This window comes from Numenius arquata, chromosome 5 (genome assembly GCF_964106895.1).
Source record: "Numenius arquata chromosome 5, bNumArq3.hap1.1, whole genome shotgun sequence".
In the NCBI taxonomy this organism is placed as follows: Eukaryota; Metazoa; Chordata; class Aves; order Charadriiformes; family Scolopacidae; genus Numenius; species Numenius arquata.
In genome coordinates this window covers 66,850,070-66,871,276 of record NC_133580.1, presented here as the reverse complement: position 1 = coordinate 66,871,276, position 21,207 = coordinate 66,850,070, and the positions used below count along the sequence as shown (strand labels likewise).

The 21,207-nt window shown below is 46.0% G+C and overlaps 1 protein-coding gene across 1 annotated transcript in view; it reads right to left on the bottom strand.

Moving 5' to 3' along the window:
- Positions 1–16,435, bottom strand: part of PCDH7 (protocadherin 7) — a 280,361-nt gene extending 263,926 nt beyond the window's left edge. Inside the window, exon 1 of the mRNA XM_074147638.1 lies at positions 13,232–16,435. Within this exon, the coding sequence (XP_074003739.1) occupies positions 13,232–16,435 (3,204 nt within the window). The remainder of the gene's footprint in view (positions 1–13,231) is intronic.
- Between the last annotated feature and the right edge of the window lie 4,772 nt (positions 16,436–21,207).

The following is a 21,207-nucleotide window of genomic DNA, read 5'->3' as shown; positions in this document are numbered from 1 at the left end:
TGCAATCTCAAAATGGAAGACATGACCTACCACATTTTGATTTACATAGAAATAGTTGAGGAGTATACTTTTAGGCAAAACTTTTCAAAATGTTCTTCAAAGCCTGAAGAGTCCTCCTGATTTTTAATTTTTTTTTTTAATCCCAAAAGTGCTGTAGTATTTGTTGACCTTCTGTAAAGGACCTTTCAGTATATGAATACATGTTGTATATACAGTAGCATTCTGCACATAAAGTCCTAGCGTCCCTCAACGTCCACGTTAAGGAATTCATTAACATTGGAGAGAGCTGTACATTCCATCATGCACAAAGAAACCTTCTCAAACACACTAATGTTAGTATTAAATTACTACTGAAGATTATTAGCAGCAATGAAATAATGTTTGATTTTCAGTAAAGGCAAGATGCATTTTATGACTTCAGGTTTCAGGGCATTTTCTGACCATCTCATACACTGAATTTATCAAGCTCATAATGATAAATGCATGTTGTCATAATCTTCCGCTGTCACAGTGCACTGCTGCCCTAACAGCATCCACTCTTGTAAAACAGAGTTGCAATCAAAAAGTTCAAAATTAATAGCTGTGAAATCTCAAGCACTCATAAGCATGTGTTTTTATCACTTCCACGCTGTGCGGAGCAGGTCCTCTTGTTATTTATTATTTGTGACAGTGAACAATTCCCACTTGCTTTGGTGAAAAAGAGTGAGGAACTGTTTGCATAACTAGCAAGGTGAAAAAAAAAAAAACCACAACAGATTTCAAACTGTTGGAATCGTTTCACAAGAACACTGTACGCAGAGCAGAACATCGCTTCCTTTCGGAGCACTATAACGTGCTGACTACAGTATGTGCTATTTTGTCCTCCATGTATCCCTTCTTTCTAGCTCTTACAGTATGTTCTGCTTTTGTGATGAGCCTGAAATGAGGGAGTCGTGGTACGGGTCTCCTACGGACTCCAGTAGCCACCCTCACCATCTTCACACTGGAAAAATGTGACTGTTTGTAAATGTCTTCATGCAGTAACTTGCACGTATGGTATAGAGTTAGTACGTATAGCGATCGAGGGACTCCTCTGGCACCAGCACTCCCAACTGCCAGCCCACACACCACCAAGCTGGAGCGAAGCACTACCTCCTGCTGCAATTTGTCAGCCACTCTCCTCTCCGAGCAAACCACTATAATATGTGATTTTACAGGTAAATAATTATTTAAGTATCAGTGCTTTATCTCCTAAAGAAGTGACCGTTTTAAGAGGAGAAGCTAAAGAAAAAAAAAAAAAAAACCACACACACGACTATTATGTTTTCCTTGAGATTTTTCTTTTCTTCATTTCTTTTCAGAAAGGAAACACGGAGATAGTATCTCCAAACTGTACATATTTCAAATTAAAAAGGAAAGGTTAAAGATAGTAGCTGTAACGATATTAAAGAATGCCTCCATCTGATTTAATATTAACGTAGAGGAAAATCTATCATGGATCAGGACAAGGAGTAAGATTTGCCCCTGGGCAGGACTATTATCAGCGTGCAATTAGTTGCAGATCGGAGACACTGGCCTCGGATCTGTTCTCATGCCAGTAATCTGTTTCCCAGCTGATTGAAAACCAACGGCTCTTGATGAAATGCTATTTATTTAGCTACGGACAGTTTGATTAAATATAAAGGTAATAATAACAAAACTAGTAATGCCCAACGCAACATGAAATGGTGTAGGTCGTGTTTTAATTGAGACATTTCAGCGAGGAATATGAAATTATGAAATGAAACAGGATATGTTATATGAGAAGCTTTTACGGCAAAGTCATTTTCTTTCCATTAAGAAAAAAAGAAAACCCAACACATTGTGAATGCTAAAAAGAAGTCTTTTCTACTGTCAATTACTATAAACCCATCACAAAGTATGAATTCTTAGTCCTTAATGCTAAGTCTTTCAAATCCTTGGATTTATTTCATTTATTTTTTTTCTTTGATAACAGATGAATTTTCTTTTATCCTTAGTAATTTGCATCAATAGTAGATCATGAAGTCTTATAAATACATAAAGCCTTTTAGAAACATTTGATAGAGTGACACTTTAGCCAGTCCTTTCATATTTATGTAACATTAATTCTCCAGGAAGGTTACTGTATAATTTGAAGGGTTCAGTCACTTTATATATTTAACTAAAAACTACTAAAGAAAAAAAAAAACACACATAAATTTAGCATTCAAGATTCCTAGAAAGGTGGACTAATATTTAGTATTAGAAATTCCAAGATGAATTTTTAGTTCACTCAGCAGTGGCTGGGGAGCCAATTGAATATAACATCCTCCAGTCGCCTTGAATGTCACAGAAGTGATAAAATATTTCACAATGTAAGGAAAACAAAATCTTCTTAATTTAGCCTGCACAGAGGAATTTCACACTGTTGCTTATCTTTTCCTCTGCACCAAAGAGCAATCAGAAATAGCCGGAATACTAACAATATTTAATAAATAAATATTTAAAGAACCGGAGCAGCACAAAAAAAAGCTGGGACGAACTATGTAAGTGCCCGGTGATCTCTGCGAAACACGGAACGGCAAAGGTGGTGCCATTCTGCAAACAGTTAAACAAGTTTCCTCCGCTTCTAAACTGACTCTCATGTGTTTTTCTCAATTCACATAGAAACACACCTAAACCCACCACGAGCAGCACTTTTTTTCCCCCCCATACAATTCCACGTACGGACTTGGAGAATTTAAACAGGATGGGTTAACTGGGCTGCACCAACCTGTACTGGTTTCGTCTCTGCCAGAGTCAAGCCTGAACCCACATGTTGCATGAACCCACATCCTGGTGAAACACCTACTGCACCTCCGTGGTGGTTCCTTGTCCCATCTGCACTTCTGTTCAATGTTTCAGGTACGTTATTCTATTCTGTTTCATAGGTGTATAATAATAAACTGGGTGAAATCCAGGACCCAGAGTACGTGCTGTAATTTCTAGGAAAAGCACTCACAGGTGAAAGCCACCACAAAAACGGGTGCTGCTCTGTTTCACACCTACTGCTGCCACTTTTACTCAGATGAATTAACACCTGCTCTAGAAATAGCTGAATTTTATTCGTATTCAGAAAAGTTCCGTTAAAATAAAGTGATAGATTCAGGCCCTTAAGTTGCAGCAAGCAGAGTAAATCCATCAGTCAGAGGAGCCTTCTGAGTGAATTTTCCAAGTCTACATGACAGATCTTACCCAAGATCCACGCTGAGGTTCAGTGGCTGAGCATGTAGGGACCTGCCTTAAGTAGACATTTCTAGTTTCCAGTGCAATTATTCCTTCTGCAAAAGGACTCACAACACCATTTGGAAACAAAACAAATACTTCTCTCTCCAAGAAATCAATTACTGTCCTTCTGTAAACCCGTGCTGCAACTGGAACATAATTACACGCTCATTGAAAATAGCATTTTTCTGATTCAGGAGAGTGATGGATATCCTCTCTCACTATCACGCAAGGCACACGTTGTGTTATTATAACCAATTTAAACCACATGGATGGAGATAAGGGAACTGATTCACCATTTCATTACTCAAATTTTATGACAATCTAACTTCAGTTAGAATAAGAATGACATGATGGAGAATGAGACCAAATGCGTGTTGAAACCAGCAGATATAAAAGTTGTTAACAGTAAAGGTGGTAAAACGGGGACTCGAAATATCACTGTGAAAATGCTGGGGATGCATGAAGTAACTAATTCTTTAATTTGCTGCTGTTTTATTATCTAGATTTCCATTCTTGTCTTTCATCTTCAGAAAGCTTGAAAAACTACCGAAGTATTTTGTCTTGTTAAATATAGAGTTTTAAAAGGGAGTCCCAAATAAATGAAACAGCTTTGTCTAAGCAAATGGCCAGATTTCTTCGGAGAGAGAAAGTTTTGCGTTATAAAGCAGATGTGAATTTTCAGGCCAAGTGTTTCTTGGGAGTATCCCTACAAGGGGTAGCACATGACTCCATGAATAAATGTCATGACTTATCAGGTAACTGCACAAAGGCATATGTACTCTCTATATATTGCCATATATACTCTTGCTGTACCATTAGTTTGAGTAAAAATGTGTTTGATACTAAAATAGTACTTTTTCAAGTGCCATTAAAGCCACATCATTCCCAGAGCCTGTTACAAAGAAAATTTTACATTTGGATGTAATACCCAATGGAAACCTACTCTGTTATTTTGCAAATTATACTTATATACATATTGATAATTTAAATGCTGGAGATTCGATGCATAACATCCCAACTGATAAACTGATCTTCTGTGTCTGTATTTTGTTTTAATATCAAGGAGTCTCTGAATATTATATCACCTGATTTAAGTTACAGCGATTGTTATTAGTTAAACTTGATTAACTTTTGTTGAACTACCTGTTGTTTCACCTAACGAGATAAACATCAGGTGAATGGAAATTCAGTAAGGCTCACTGCTGACCATATTGTTTCTCTGAAAACAGAAACAGTTTGTGCCAATTCAAAAATAACTTCTTAACCTAACATCAGTCTATATGTGAACATATATCTGCACATGAGCACTCTATTAATAGGCATGTGTAGGGCACACACAGCTGAAAACTGGCCTTAAGTTCTTACTGGAAAAATCATTTTCAACCTTGCCAAAATGCACTCCATTCACAGAGTGCTTAATTTCATTTTAATTATTATTTCTTTAAGCAAACAAAGGACTTAGTGATTCACTTCTTTGTTTGGCCTGGAGCTGCAGCCACAGAAGAGTATCCCAGAAGACACCCAGGTCTTGCATCAAAACCCCTGTCTGTGCAGATATCTCAGGAACTTTAGGGTGTCTAAGGTGGCACAGAACATACATGAGAGTCTCCATAATTCCCTTTAGTTCATTTTTCAGCATAACACTGAACTCAGAAATGCAATTCTACATCAAGTCATATCCCTGTAAAAGTATTGTCCTGAGACAGGATAAGTCTCTCAGAACGTGTTCAAGCACTTCTGCCTCCCGTGGATTTCGTATCCAAAGGAAGTAGGGGCTACTTCTCATATTTTACACTGTTCCGGAGCTGAAAGGTCCTTAACATCTATACATGGACAGACAGAATGAATTATGGCAGCCCCCTCCCGCTTCTCTTGGAGAAGAGTGACCACAGAGAAAGCATTTGGCACACACCACAAAAGACACACACTTCCTTAGTATCCATCCTGGCCACAACCCCAGTCAACAAACTTCAGGGCGTTTAGGGAGGATCCTCCATAATCATCCCATGACCATGTAATGCAGGAACTTTTATCCCATCAGTTGAAAAATATTTTCCTACTTACAATATGGTAGCATAAAAGATTTGGATCAGGCAAGGCTGCAAGATAAAATTCTTTCTGCATTTATGGCAGATGGAATCAGTATTTCTGTATTCCAGATCTGCGAGTTATTTTCAGCACATCAGCTACTACCTGCCTTCCGTACCTAGTCTTAGAAAATTGACTTTACATTATCTATAATTTGGCTTTATATTATGTGTAAATAATGAATGAAAGACCCTATACCAAATACTGGGATAAATATTAATTTTATGGCTTCCTAGTACTCCAGGAACGCTACACGCAACAACTTCTTTCATTCAGAGACTACAGAGTTAGCCATTAGGTTTGATTCAGAACATAAAATTTGTAACAAAATGATGGTTGCCTTTAAAAAATATACTGACTCCTGTCAGTAGTTAGTAAGGCAAATTAAGTTTTGAAAGACAAACATAATGCTTTTCTTCAGCTTCTAATAATTGTGTTATTTGTGATCCGCTCTGACTAAAATTAAACCATACTTTTGGGGCAATGCTGCAGCATTTTACAGTCTAATGATTGCAAAACAGCTGTGTCACCTAAATGAGAAGATTTGATTGATATAAACAATAAAAAAAGCCCATCACTTTTACATACCTTTCAGTTCTAAATGTGACCAAAATATTACTTCCGTTCAAACTTCTAAAATCCAAAACTTTTACTCTTAACATCCCATCTTCTCATTCCACACACACACAAAAAAAAAAAAAGTGGTTCCTCCACACTGCTCATTTCTTTTTTATATCAAACTTACTCCCTACTTTTTGAACACAGTCAAAAGTTGCTCTTAACCGAAATTTCACAACTCTTGTCAGTGAAAATGGGCACATAAGAGCGAGCAAACGCCTTCTGTTGAGCACAGTTTATGGGACAACTCCAACATGTGTCACTGGCATCATTCAGGAACTTGACTGACTGGTACTTTGGTATAATCACCTTTAGAGATTTTGACACATGTTCATGACCTGCTCTCAATTAAACATCTATAGAGGAAATTGCACTAAAATAAGAAATTAAACAGCTTTAAGTCATCCTCCGTCTTCTTCCTTTGGTGTAAATCACATTGTAGATGCCCCAACTGATCTTAGTTACTCCAACATTAGTGTGATATAATAAAAGTGACCTTGGGAAGTCTCTGTTTCCCCGAAGTGTGTGGAAGACAGTAAGTCAGTCCCAGCTTTTTCATAATATGTGCACGTTCTCTACCCTCTCCTTACGACATTTTTTCATAGGAGTCAAAACTCAAAGGGATGCTATAATTTTATCTCATCTGCTGTTTTACCTTAGATTTTTACCTGGTTTACCTTACCTTAGATTCACAAATTATTTTTAGTTACACTGAATTAACGTTCTGTCGGAATAACTTGACTTGCACAGTCCATAGAATCAAAACACTTTTCATTAAACTGCGCAGTCCATAAACTTGACAGAGACTCATGTGAATGTCAGAGTTTCTTTCACAATCTTGATTCAAAACTTGAAATAATGCAGATTTATATGAAAAAATAAATAATAATTTTAAACTTTCTTCTGATTATGGATAGTAACTGTTGTCTATTTTTTTTCTTGTTTTGATTATTGATTAAAATGAACATGTAGCATACGCTAGCAAAGTCCAAAATTTGATAACAGATGGACAACCAATCTACTCCTCTAGAAAAGAAAAATTAGGGGAGAAAAATACAGAAATAGCATCGCCGGAGCACACAGTGAAATAAAAACACCTAAAAAGGTAATAAATGAAGAGAAGTGTAGAACCTAAGTTACATGGACCATATTACATACAGCCTAAGACTGAAAAAAAAGAAATTGTTTTGCAGCTCTAACAGTTTCTAAACTGTTGGAAGCAGACTTACTTAAAAAACTTAGAAAATCAACCTGCTAAACACTGTACTGAATTGCTTATATGTCTGTATCAATATTTTCTGTATATATAGTCAAAGAAAAAGAAAATTTTATGTCCTGTTAAGATTAGTAATAAAATACTAAAAAGTTCAGCATAGTGAAGAGGTCACAGTGCTTGGGAAGGATTTAGATAATGCACTCATAAGCACAATACTACTTCTGAAGTCTGTTGATTTGCTTTTATATTTTAAGGCAAAAACCAATTTGGTAAGTTTTACATCTCAAAGTAGCCCAGCAGACGACCAACTACATAAACCTTCTAACACTTTTGAAAGAAAATCCTTAAAGGGAAACGTGCCTGAAGCTGCAGTTGAAACACAGCTGACAGTCGGCCAAACTAGCAAATCTCTCAAATACCAGAAAACGAGGAAACTGGGTATTTTAAAAGAAAAAGGGGAAAAAAAAAAAAGAAAAAAAGAAAAAAAAAAAAAAGAAAGAAAAAGAAACACTCAGAAATACACTGCTACAATACAAAGACTAACAGAGCAACAGCCAAATTGCTACCCGTGGTTATAACCCAGGTTATATCGGCATGTACAACGCCAGAGCTGTCTGACTCGATATATCAGATTCTGTCCTTTTAAAGATGCTTCTTGCTACCCCCTGCCTATAACAGTACGGTTCTTTACTTATTCAGAGCATGAATCCTCCTTTGCTCAGATCCTGTCCCTTTTGGCTCTGCACATCTCCTGGGAGTGCGGAATGATTCAGTGGTAACTTAGTCATTTGCACACTGTACGAGATGACTTTACTGAAGAGGAAAAAATAAAGGCTGTACTTATCAGTGGAAGACTTTGTGTTAAATATAGATAATTAAAGCATCAACAATCCATCTATTTCATGTTTAATTAGCCCTTCTTTCATCACATTTTGTTACTGAAGGTCAAATGTGGGTCACTTCTAAAAACTAATTGTAAAGTACTTAATATAATGCAAATTGAGAACAGAAAACTGAAATATACTTCTGTACACTCTGCAGCAAACAGTATTAAAGTTAAATGTCTGAAAGAAGCCGCCAGTGTTAACGTATACACTTAACGACAACATTCCCTTTTTCTTTTCCCCCCTCTACATTGCACTCGATGCTACCATAACATTGCCATTTTTAGGACTATTATATATTTGCTTAGCTGAAAGTTGTGAAAAACTTTAGCCTTGAGAGTTGCTTCGTGATTCTAAAAAGCAGCCTTTGAGATAAGCCTCTGTGTGTATGTGAGAGTCTGTACACAAGCAAGAAAAAAAAGCTTTTCTGCATGATTAAACTGATTGCCCCTTTAGTGGGTGAATTTTTGAATCCTATTAAGGCTGCTGGCGCATATTTATGAAGAAATGGATCCATTTAGTTTATAGATACAACTCACATACATGATAACCCACTAGTCAAGATGCTTCTGCAGTGCAACAGACTGATTAACATCTGAAATGTTATGACAGAAATTAACTGGCTACTGTACAAAGAATTTTTTTCAAAAATTAATTTCTACATATTTTACTTCCATGGAAATAAGACTTTACAGGAAATCTATCTAGTTTTGACTAGAGTGTCAGCAGAGTCTTGTATGATAAACATTTCTCTTCACTAAACAGTACATTTCCAATGAGAAAAGGCATAGGGATAATCCATAAAGGATTACAGAATTGCCAGAAAGCCAACACCCCAAGGAAAGAAATAATACTGCTGAGAAATTCCTGTACTGGTTCTGCTAATTCTACCAATAGCGACCAGTATCTCATAAAATAATAATAATAATAATAATAAAACCCAACAACAAACCAACACTGCCCCAACTGCAGTGTTTCAGGGAGTCAGTAATTGCTGTTTGTTGAGCAGAGCAAATAAGAAAGAACCCAAGAGAACACGATGGCCAAAAAAATGTAAACATATAAACAGGGTTTAAAAGGCATGTTCTTCAAACGGTGGCTGTCAACATGCTAAGCTCACAGTCGTGATTAAAGGTTTTAGTGAAATAAGCCCGCTCGTATGCCACTATTTTGCACTGTGAAACAAAGTGGGGAAACCAGCATACAGCATAAAGATGTATCTGTAGCTAACATGAGAAAATACACAATTACTTACAATTAAAATCTATGATTAGAATTACGATTAAGGCTGCAACCCTCCAAACTGCCAAATTATTCCCCTGAGGCACTGAGCTTTCCTTATCTTTGGCCATCTCTGCTGGAAGTTGGGGGTATCCAGGCTCCCCACAGGCAACGTGCAGCACCTGGAGGGCTCAGATTTTAAATCTGCGATCCAGAAAAACACTCGCTTAAACTCATCCCCATTCAGCAAAACGCTGCTGTACAGCTTCGACTTCTGGCAAGTGATGAAGACCCACAGAATACTACAGGATTTAAACATTTGTTTGCCTTTAAGTAGATGTTAGTGCTTTACCGAATGGGAGAGAATTGATAAAAAGGAGGTTTAAAAAGTATTTCAGAGTAATGCCGTGCTAAATAAGACAAGAATAAGAGTCAAACATGTGAAAGATCTTCTAAAAAAAAAGTCACAGTGAAATTTCAGAAGTTTGCTGAATACAGAATTTCATTTTAAACTTTGTATAAAACACCTGAGGTGAAGAAGGAAGAGAGTTACACATCGCAGTTTTCTCCACTGAAGTTCTCCTGTACAGGACTTTATCGAACAAGATGCATTTGGGAACTCACGTAAGAAATTCAATTCTATTACCTTAGAAAGGAAGTATCAAATAATCCAGATGAAAACAACTTGCATTCACTGGAGTACCCCACTCAGTCACGTAAGCAGAGGCTTTATTTCCTGACTGCTATATTGTAGATACATGAAAGTATCAATTACCAATTCTAATTACACTAATGGGGAATTAGTGTTGCTCTCATCTCCAGTAACTCAGAGCAGGTGTGTTCTGCTGCATCCCCTTATTTGTTCTAAAACTTTATACACCTTCTAATGTCTCCTTAGAACAAAGGGGACCACCAATGAGTAAATGAAGGCAGCCTTAGAGATTTCAACCATGGTCACCTCAATGAGCTACTGGTCCTGTCCGGTACACAAAATAATCTGATGTACACCACATCAGAACCCTTTATCTGCAACTGCTTCCCATTTCTCTCCAAACAACGCGCTGAACAGGAGCTCCACGTGGTTTGGGTGTTAAAAAACCCTCACGTGTTTTCCCTGATAAACTCAGAAATGCTGCACTGGCGAGGTCTGGGATGCCAAAAGTCTACGTATTGTTTATGCAAATACATCTTAATGTCCCCACTATTAGGCAAAAAGCGTGAAGAAAACTATATAAATGTCACTCAGCAACAAGCTGACAAGTACCCATAGGAAAGCGGGAACAGAAGTTTCGTGCCTGATCGTCTCTTCTAGGAAGTCTGTTATTTAGCACTATTTTTACTGTTTTCTTGGACGCTTTCCTTAACTTACGTGTGTGCTCTACAAGAGTGCAAATACTTCCTACATATTTAAAAAATAAAAAGACAAGGCATCGATAGAATCTTGGCTATAAACTACTCGGGGAAACTAACCGTCGTACCGAACTAAGCCCAGGAAACCCATCGGACTGAGAGATTGGGTTTGTAACAAACTAGATAAATAACGCAGCGATTCAGCACGTGCTCCTCTCGGCTTGATGGTTGCAAGCATCAAGTGTAATAAAGACTTTCCCTTCTACTAAGAAGCCTTCTAATGTATTGCATATCAAAAGATATCCTTGGGAAAAAAAAAAAAAAGTTAATTAATTCAAATCATTTTTGTAATATAATCTTAAGTAAGATTTTATCGAGGAAAATAGTAACATGGATGGGGTAATCCTTTACCATTCCTACACTTAGCATGCGAGTCATTCTTTTACGCTGAAAATGAATTACACTTTGACGGTTTATAATTCATATGTTTAGATGGATTGCAGCAAGAAGAAAGTAGTATCTGATCAGCAGATATGTTCCACTGCTACTTTGTTATTCCAGTGTTCATTAAACCGGCATAATCTGCTATGTGCTTAATAAACCTTAGTAGATGGAAGCTTGGGAACTTTCTGAGCACTTTGTATTTTATGCAGACTATTTTCTAACTGAAATTGTAATGTACTCTCCAGGAGAGAGTTAATGAAATGTAGCACCCAGAAACTACTGTGTCAAACTGTTCTATAAATCTGTATCGCTTGTAAAACAACGTACAGGAAGACACTGGCAGATAGTGCATCAATCACAGGAGTTTTTTGGGGGGGCGGGTTTTGGTGATCTGGAAGACTGGGTGGCTCATACAACTCATTTTCTTTTACAGTATTTTAAGTATTTCTGAGCAGAACGCAAACACTGGCAACACATTGTGAAACTTCAATTGTAGGAGACCAGCAGACGTTTCAAAGTATAAAGAAAAATGTCATCGTGTACCATATTTGCATGTTAATAAGTTGAAAAGAAAGCATTTTTTGTCAAACTAGTCAGAATTTGCCTGTTCCAGCCTTGGCTCAGTATTTACATGAATCAGCATTCGTTTATCTCTAGACTCTTGTGTAACATGCACTGTAGCTGAGGAAACATTCAGAATATTATCTTACATGAAGAGATGTAGTGGAAGTCACCAGGTGTTAAGTATCTCGTTTCACTATCGCCCAAAAAGTACTCCCTTAAAGAAAAAGGACCTCTGTTCAGGCTACATACGTGTCTTATAAAATAAACAAGACAGATGCTTTCACTTAGGAGCTTGATCCTCCTCTGTGCTATCCCTATTTTATTTCCAGGACCGTAAAGGGGTCCCTGCCATCACTAGGTTTAGGCTCCCGGGGCTTCACTGAACCGAGCTCCGCCACCGCAGCCGAAATCAGAGCCAAGTCACTTGTGGCACACGAGGTTCTCACGCCTGTCACCCTCTCTGCAGCCAGAGCCATGCAGCAGCTGGGCTGGCAAATTAGGGCCTCTCCACTCGAATGAATGAATTTCATGTGATATACAAGGGGTGGGGATAATAAAAAAAAAAAAAAAAAAAAAAGGGAAAAAAAGATATGCCAATGAAAACAAACTGGGGCGCGATTCTAAACTCACCAACATTTACGCCTGTTCAGAGCAATGAGTGCAATCTCTGTGGTGTAAATGAGACCGCAGTTTATGGCTTTCTAGATTATTTAAACATTTTTGGTCCTAATGAACGACCTGGTAATTACAGCCATTAACGCTTCAGCGCGGCGGCTGCAAAATCCGCTCTCACCCACGGCTTTAGGAAGCTCCAATCCGGTAAAAAACCCACCCTTTTTTTCCCAAAATACTTGGCTACCGAGGGGAAACTTCCCTCCTCGGCTGGAGCTCACTGTCCCTAAGGCTGGGAAAGCAGCACGGCCGGGGAAGCCAAGGGGATCGGCCGCAGAAGGGGGTGCTGGAAGAGGGGGGGGGTGAGGGGGGGGACGGCAGGACCGCGGGGGCGGCCGGAGGAAGGGGGGTCCTGACCCTCCCCCCCCCCCCCCCCCCAACCTCCAGGATTGTCCTGAGGGCGACTGATAAAGGCACCTCAGGTTGCCTCACAGCTCGCTGTCTGGGCTGGCGACCAGCCCCCGCAGCGCCTGCGGAGGATCGGGGCGGGGGGGGGGAAGCGCCGCGTCCACCGCCTCGACGGGGCGGTCCCGTCGGTGCTACTGGACGGACGGACGGGCTGGTTGGCTGCCGGGTCTGAAAAGCGGAGGGAACAATAGAAAAAACAAATATATATATAATGATAATAATAAAGATCTCTGACTCTCCTTCCTGCGTGCTGTGTGTTAGTCCGGGCACCTGACTGCCTGCGGGGGAAGGGGGGGGAGATGGGGGGGGGGGGGGAGATGCCAGACTGAACGGGTCATTGAAGCTGATGGTCGTGCCTGCTTGTGCCGGTGTGGGAGGCGGGAGGAGGGTAGGGGGGAGGTGGGCATCGCTGCTCCCTCCCCCCGGGGTGTGTGTGTGGGGGGGGTGGTGGTGGATGTGGATGTGGGTGTCCGGGGGGGCTGCGCGGGGGTTGCGCGGAGCGGGGCGCAGCGCCTCTTACCTGCTTGCTGTACTTGCTGCTGGCCTGGCAGCTGTACTCGGAGCAGTGGTCCGACCCGATGGAGATGTTGTCACCGGCGCCCACGAAGGTGTTGGCCGGGGGCAGGTCCTGCACGGCTTGGTGCTTTTTGCCGGCGGTGGGGGACTGCGGGTGCAGCTGGACGGTGGGGAGCGGCGAGCTGGACTTGTAATGCCTGGCCAGGTCGGGGCTGCCCGGGCCACCGTTGACCGAGCGGTACCTCCCCATACCAGGGCTGTCCGAGAGCTTCTCATTGACGCTGTCATAGCGTTGTCCATTGGGCTTGGAAGCCTCAACGGTGACGATGCTGCTGTAGAGGGGCTGCTTGCCCTTCTTGCCTTTCTTGTCCTTCTTAGGCTTCTTGGCCTTGTCGTGCTGCTGTGGGGTGAAGAAATCCTCGTGGTCCTTCTTGCCAGCCTCATAGCCATGTTTGCTCTTGGAGCGGCAGTAGCGGGCCATGACCACCACCAGGATGAGGAGGATGACGGTCATGATGCCAGCCACCACGCCAATGACTATGCTAAGCCGCTGCTTGCTCAGCTCATAGCTGGGGTCACCAGCAATGTCCTGGGCCAGGGGAGTGTGGAGGCTGCGAGCCACCTGGCTCTCCACCACGGTGGCATTGGACAGGCTCTCGTTGACGAAGACGTGGAGTAGGGCAGTGGTGGACTGGGGTGGCTGCCCACTGTCATTCACCTGCACCACAAGGCGGTGCAGGCCGTAGTGCTTGGGGGCCAGCTTGCCCACCAGTGACACCACACCACTGGCCGGGTCGATCTCGAAGAGTTTGAAGGGGTTGCCCCCAACGATGCTGTAGTTGAGATCAGCATTGAGACCAGTGTCGGCATCGGTGGCAACCACTGTGGCCACCACAGTGCGCATGTTGCTGGAAGGTGGCAGCACGGTGTAGGAGCTGTTGCTGGGGAAGGTGACCGTGGGCGCGTTGTCATTCTCGTCCATCACGAAGAGGGACACAGTGGCGGTGGCAGACCGTGGTGGCTCACCTCCATCCACTGCCTTTACCTTAAAAGTGTAGCTGGTCTGCTGCTCCCGGTCGAAAGAGACGGTGGAGAAAATGGTTCCGGTGTCGTTCTCGATGGAGAAGATGCCAGTTGCCTGGTCGTGGTCACCGGGTTGGATGGAGAGGCTGAGCTCAGCATTGCGGCCCTTGTCAAAGTCCATCACAGTCACCATGCCCACGGGGCTGTTGGGCTGCAGGTTCTCCTTCACGTAGAAAGTGAACACATCCTGCATGAAGCGTGGCTCGTTGTCATTGCGATCTGCCACCCGCACCACCACTGTGGTGGAGCCCTGCAGTGATGGCACCCCCTTGTCCCGGGCTGTCACCTGGAACTCATAGGTGTCACGTTGCTCACGGTCCAGCACCGCCTGCACTGACACGTCCCCAGAGTCAGGGTCAATGCTGAAGATGCCACCTGGTGCCTCTGAGGAGAGGGGTGAGGCCTCCAGGGAGTAGGTGATCTCAGCATTCTTGCCACTGTCTGCATCTGTGGCGACCACCGTGGCCACCCTCTCACCAGGCAAGTTGTTCTCCGGGAAGGAGACCTCCAGCACAGCCTGGCTGAACACGGGAGGGTTGTCATTAGTGTCCCCAACACGAACCAGCAAGGAGTTGTTGCTGGACAAACTGGGGCTGCCCGAGTCCACAGCCACGATCACCACGTTGTAGTCACGGACAGCCTCATAGTCCAGGGGGGCCGAGGTGTGGAGGAAATACTTGCGTTTGTTCTGTGGCTCCCCTTCGCCCTCACTGGCCGGCTTGAGCTGGAAGGGCACGTCACCCACCACTGTGCAGGTCACCACGCCATTTTCACCTTGGTCCCGGTCTGACACCTGCACCAGGGCGATGGGGGTATCCACCAGCACATCCTCAGCCACGCTAGCCACCCCGTCCCGCAGCGGGATGCGCCCGATTTTCCGGATGTCGATGGTGGGCACGTTGTCATTCTCATCGCGGATGTTCAGCACGACCGTGGCCTTGTCTGTTTTGGGGGGCTGGCCCCGATCTCGGGCCATGACGGTGAAGCGAAGCTGGTTCACCTCCTCCCGGTCGATGCGGTGCAAGACGCTGAGCCAGCCGGAGGTCTCGTCCAGCCGCAGGAGGCGCCTGACAGACTCGGTGGCCGCCCCGAAGACGTACTCGATCTGCCCGTTGACCCCCACATCCAGGTCGGCGGCTCGCAGCTGCAGGATGGGGGTCCCGGGGCTGCTGTTCTCCGCCAGGTCTGCTTCGTAGACGCTCTTCTCGAAGCGGGGGCTGTTGTCGTTCACGTCGGTGATCAGCACCCTCAGGATCGCCTGCGAGGAGCGCGCCGGGTCGCCGCCGTCCCGCACACGGAGGCTGAGCTCGTAGGAATCCCGCTGCTCCCGGTCCAGCGCCCCTTTGACGATCAGCTGGGGCTGCTTCTCTCCGTCGAGGGTGTCGGCCACCTGCAGCTCGAAGACGCTGCTGCGGGCCGCCGAGTCCGCCTCCTGCCGCCGCTTGCTGCCGCCGGGGTAGAGGGCGCTCTCGGAGGCCGCCGAGGCCGAGCCTCCCCCCCCGCCGCCGCCGCCGCCTCCGCCTCCCCCAGCGCGGCGGCCGCCGTCCCCGCCGGGCTCCTGCAGCAGCTCGTAGCGCTCGATGCCGTTGCGGCCGAAGTCCCTGTCGGTGGCGGTGGGGAGGAGGTAGAGGGTCCCCACGGGCCGGTTCTCCTCCACGGTCAAGGTGAGGACGGGGGAAGGGAAGGTGGGGGTGTTGTCGTTGATGTCCAAGATGATGACCCTGCCCTCGAAGAGGTCCACCCAGCTCTGCGAGGGGCCGATGACCGACACCTCGAAGTCCAGGAAGCACTCGTTCTCGTCGAAGATCATCTGGCACTGCGGCAGCTTCTCGCGGTCGATGCGCCGCTCCGTGGTGCTCAGCTCCCCGGTCATGTTATCGATCTTGAGATAGTCGGAGCCCGATTCCAGGCTGAATGTCACCTCTCCCGAGCCCGTCACGATGCCCAGGTCGGAAGCCACGTTGCCGATGCGGATGTCGGCGGGTCCCTCCTCGGCCAGCCGGTACCTCAGGAGCTGCTTGGCCGCTGCCAGGCTGACCCGGAGCGGCGGAGGCAGGAGGAGCAAGAAGCAGAAGCAGCAGCAGCAGCAATGCACAAAGCCAAGGAGAGTCCGCATCTTCCTCATCTTCCTCGCACCGACAGCCCCCCCCCCCCCTCCTCCTCCTTCTCTCACTCCCACCTGCCCCCCAATAAACTCCCCTGATAAGCCAACCGAGCGGCTGAGCGTCCGGGTGATCAGTTATAAAATCCTTCTGTTCCTGGAAACTTATTGTCTCATGGCTGGTGCAATTGGTGGTCAAAACCCTGCTGCTGGCTCCTCTGCTGCTCTCTCTGCCTCCCAGTTGCGATATACTTACAGTTCACGGGACAGTGTATTTTGCTTTTTAAAGATTCATCTCGGTAGATAGGATGGGATTTTCCTCCTCCTCCCCCTTCTCCTCCTCCTCCTCTCTTGATTTTACTGTAATCACTTTGCAAGGTTTGCAATAAAAGCAGGAGAAGCACTGAGCGATTCGGAGCCCCCCAGGTCGTCTTCTTCGACACTAGAGTTAACTACAATTCACACACTCTCCCTCTCTTTTCTCTCTCTCTCTCTCTCTCTCAGCCGTTTACGACCAAGGCATTAGCTTTATTCTTCCCCCTCTCTGCACACACAGGGGGAAAAAAAAAAAATGTGAATCGCTTTATTCAAAGGGCTTGTGTCCGGCAAAACTCCAAATCCTCTTAGCAATGGGCAGTTCTTTAAAAAAAAAAAAAATAAAATTGAAAAGGTAAAGAAAAAAAAATAAAAATCCCAGTAATGTCGGTAGCCGCACAGCTGACAGGAGAAGAACCCCGTGTATTACAGAGCAGTCCACAGAATATCCCCTCTGGTTGGCGGAAAAGCACCCAAATCCATCTTCAGAGATCGCCTGAAATGTTCAGCTCTTTCTCCGGAGAGGATTTCTTTTTTTTTTTTAACAACTCTGCGCAAGGTCATTAGTCACAAAGCAACGCCAGAGAAACTGCAGAAGCCCTTTGCCCACAATTTGCAAGGCTGGAGAGATGAGCGTAGACACACACAACAGTCCCAAGTTTGGGGTTTTGCATCCGCAGTTGGGGTGTGTGTGTGTGTGTGTGTGTGTGAGTGTGTGCGTGCGCCTTACCTGCATTTGCACTGCATGTGTTAGAGCAATCTGGATCTGCAGCACTGAGAGCGATTCACAAATGAGATTGCAGTCTCTCTCTCCTCTCTCTCTCCCTCTCCCTCTCTCTCTCTCTCTCTCTCTCCTCTTCCTTCCCGTCCCAATGCAGGTAACCAGATCTGAACTTGATCCTTTCAGTTCAAAGGTTAGCGACAAAACTATGTGTCCACAGGCGATTACTTGGTCTCTCGTAAATAAACCCGGAGCGGAACAAGATGTAACTGGATCCCCCACGTGAATTAACACAGATTCTGAATTACATCCATAGGAGCGGAATGGCAAAAGGGGAGGGGAAAAGATCCGCGACGCGGTTGAAAAATAAAATAAATAAAAAAAAAAAAAATAGAGAGTTCTATTTGCAAATAAAATGGTATCAGTCAGTTGTTTCCTGTGATCTGCACCGCCACGGCGGGTGAAATCTGCAATTGTGTATTCCCTCCTGTGTCTTTCAGAGAAGTGTGGCTCAGGCGCTTTCACGGCAGAGCGGCTTGGGCTTTAAAAATGTTGAATGGCAACTGAGAAGCTTCCCACTCGGAAAAGGGGGAAAAAAAAAAAAAAAAAGAAGAAAAAGAAAAAAGAAAAAAAAAGAAAAAAAAAAAAAAAAAAAAAAAAAAAAAAGGAAAGAAGCAGTATAAACCGGCAAGTTTGCCCAAAGTGGTGGGAGCTGCTGGAGCCTCTCTCGGTAGCTCTTCCCTGACGCTGCAGCAGCAGAGCCGCCTGCGCTACATACACACAGAAAGAGAGAGGGAGAGAGAGAAAGAGGGAGAGCAAAGAGAGAGCGAGCGAGAGTGAGGGAGGGAGGGAGGGAGGGAGGGAGGAGGAGGAGGAGGAGGAGGAGGAGGAGGGAGGACGAGTCAAGCGCTGCACTCCAGAAAGCCCAGCCTTACCCTCTGTCTCTGCCGCTGCTGGTGCTGCAAGTGGGATAGCTGCTCAGCACAAAACTGGTACCAGTTCAGCCCTCAAAACCGAGCCCCGAGTGTCGCTGCTGTTGCCTTCTCAAACCCGTCATCTGTAGTGATTCCTACCCTTTTCCCCTCCCCACCTCCGCTGGAGGCTGCGAACCGAGCAACGATTTTATTTTTTTTTTTTTTTTTTTTTTTTTTTTTTTTTTTAAAGCAAATGAACGTTTATTCGCCTTGGTTTTAGGCAGAGCTGGCGCCCGTTCGGGGGCTCGGCGTTTTTGCGGAATCACGCTTGGTAAGAAAACTCGTTTCGCACAGATTCCCACCTTCCCCCTGTCGTGTCGGTGCTTTTGTGAAATAGCTGCAGTCCCTGGAACTGCATAAAACTCCCGGGAGGAAGGAAGGAGGGGGGAGGATTGGGGGGTGTGTGTGTGTGTGTGTGTGTGTCTTAGATCTCAGACTTTCGTCCTGTTTCCCGCTGCTGTTTGAGCCTTTTGGTCTTTGTGTTCATGTTCTTCCTATTACCATCAATTGAATGTGTCTTTTCAGCGTGTTTGTGGGTTTCCTAGGAGAAAAAATAAATAAAGAAAGAAAGAAATAAAAAAAAATCCCTCGGAGAAGATGATCAGGAAGGGGGCGAGAGGGTTAGTAGAATAAACACATGGAAGAAGTAACAGATTTATTTCCGACACAGGGACTCGCTGCTTCGATGATTGCTAAAATGTAGCGTCACCTACCTGGGTGAGTGGGAAATAAACTTTAAACGTTAAAGCTCTCCGCTCAACTTTGGTTATTCCGGCGGCCCTAGTTCCCTTCTCCTTCCCCCTTTGTGCCGTTTAATCGCCGGTGGCCTTCGCTTGCCCCTGCCCCCCCCCGGGTGACGCCTGGCTCCTCTACCTGGCCTTCCCACTCGGATCCCGGAGGGAAAAGAGGGATACTCCGCAAGGCTGGCAGGAAAAGGAGGACCTGGGCGAGCGTGGGGCAAGCAGTGGGAAGAGAACCGGCGTGTGTGAGTGTGAGTGTGTGAGTCTGAGTGTGCGTGTGAGTGTGTGTGTGAGTGAGTGTGAGCGGGGGGCGGGTGGTTGGGGTGAGGGGGGGGGAGGCAGGAATCCAGCTGCTCTCTCTCCCCCCTGCGAACACATGTGGGAAAACAAGTTGTTGCGGGTTCTGTGCGTGCGTGGGCGCGTTCCTCGCTTTAAAACGGGGATTTCGAATAAGGAGGCAGACAGGCGAGCGTGGTGAAATGTCGCTCCTTCATCGCAAAGCGACGGGTGTCACAGCCTGTCTTTTGTCATTTGGGGCGGCGAGTGAAGGTGGGAGGGAGGGAGAGAGGGAGGGAAGGTTGTCACCTCTTCCCTTGGGGAGTCCAGAAGGATAAGAGGGGCAGAGTCCGGCGCTGGGGAGAGAGTGACTGCTTCCCCCCATCCCCTCCACCCCTCCCACCCCCTCCCCGCCCCAGCTCCGGAGGGCTGCGGGGCTGCTGCTCCTCCGCCGGTGGCTCCGGCCCTGGCCCCGGTCCCGGTCACTCTCCCTGCCTCGCCAGAACAAGAAAACCCTCCCCCGCCGATGCTGGAGACACTGGGCTTTATATCTGCAGCATCAGCGAGAAAGCCCGGCTCGGCGCAGGCTCAGTGTTCACCGCCGCAGTCCCGGACGGAGGAGGGGGGGGGGGGGGGGGGCTCGGGAGCTCAGCATCTTCGCAGCGGGTTAAGTAGGATTAATACCAAATCCCTATTATATTTGCCAAGCAACTTGAATTTATCAAAATTTCATCCCCCCCCCCCCCCGCCCCCCCTCAGCTCTAGCTGTTCTGGAGCTTGGAGAGGAGAAAATTGGAAATTTTGCCCACCAGTGTAAGATCCAGACATACCAGTAGGCAGGAATACCAGCATACTGCATTACACTGGCTCCCCGCGCTCGCAATACAATCGCAGCCCGAAGCTCCCGCTGTTCCCTTCCCTTTGTGCTTTTAAAGGCAGCCAGGAAACTTAATGTATTCGCCAGGGGAGGGGCGGGATGAAAGGGCTTTTAACCTCCTCGCCATAAACTTTAATGGGATTCTGGGCTGTTGCACGGCATGGACACCTCGCCTCTTGGCTGAGTCTCCTTCCCCCTTGTCTCCCATGTCTCTACTTCTACTACGCTCTGCTTTGCGAGAGCCTCTTTCCAAGCGAATGAGTGATTCCTTTCTCTTGCCAATGTGCAACCACCCCCCCCCCCTTTCCCCTTCCCTTCCTACCCTCGCTTGGCCTCTCTTACACACACTATGCCTTTCACACGCTGTCTGCGCCCCCCTCCATCCCCAGAATCCCCCCCCCCCCCCCCCCCCCCGCCCCTTCCCTTCTGTTTTTTTTTGGGTTTTTTTTGCAGTGTCTTCACATGTAATCTCCCTCTGAATGTGCAATGTCTTTCCTGCTCGGGATTGCTGCGTCCTTCACAGTGGATTGGTTCCTCTTTCGGAGCAGAGGTAACGGCCCCCCCCCCCCCCTCCATCCTCCCCGCCTCTTCTACCATTCCCCTTTCCTCCCCCTCTTCCTCCTCCTCCTTTCCTCCCCCCGGGGCAGGCGGCCGGCGTGGGAAATGGGCCCGACGTGCGCTGCATGGTGGATGGCAGCGCTGCTCCCGCTCCACGTGTCCCTGCTGCCGGGGGGGGGGACACACGGGACGGGGCTGTGCTGGCCATGTCCCCCCCCACCCCCCCCCCCGTCTCCGCTTCTCGCATCCCGGGGTGGGGAGGGTGGAAGAGGGGAATCACTCCCCCCCCCCCCTCCGCCACTGGTCCCGCGGCCAGTGCTCGCCCAGCTGTTTGG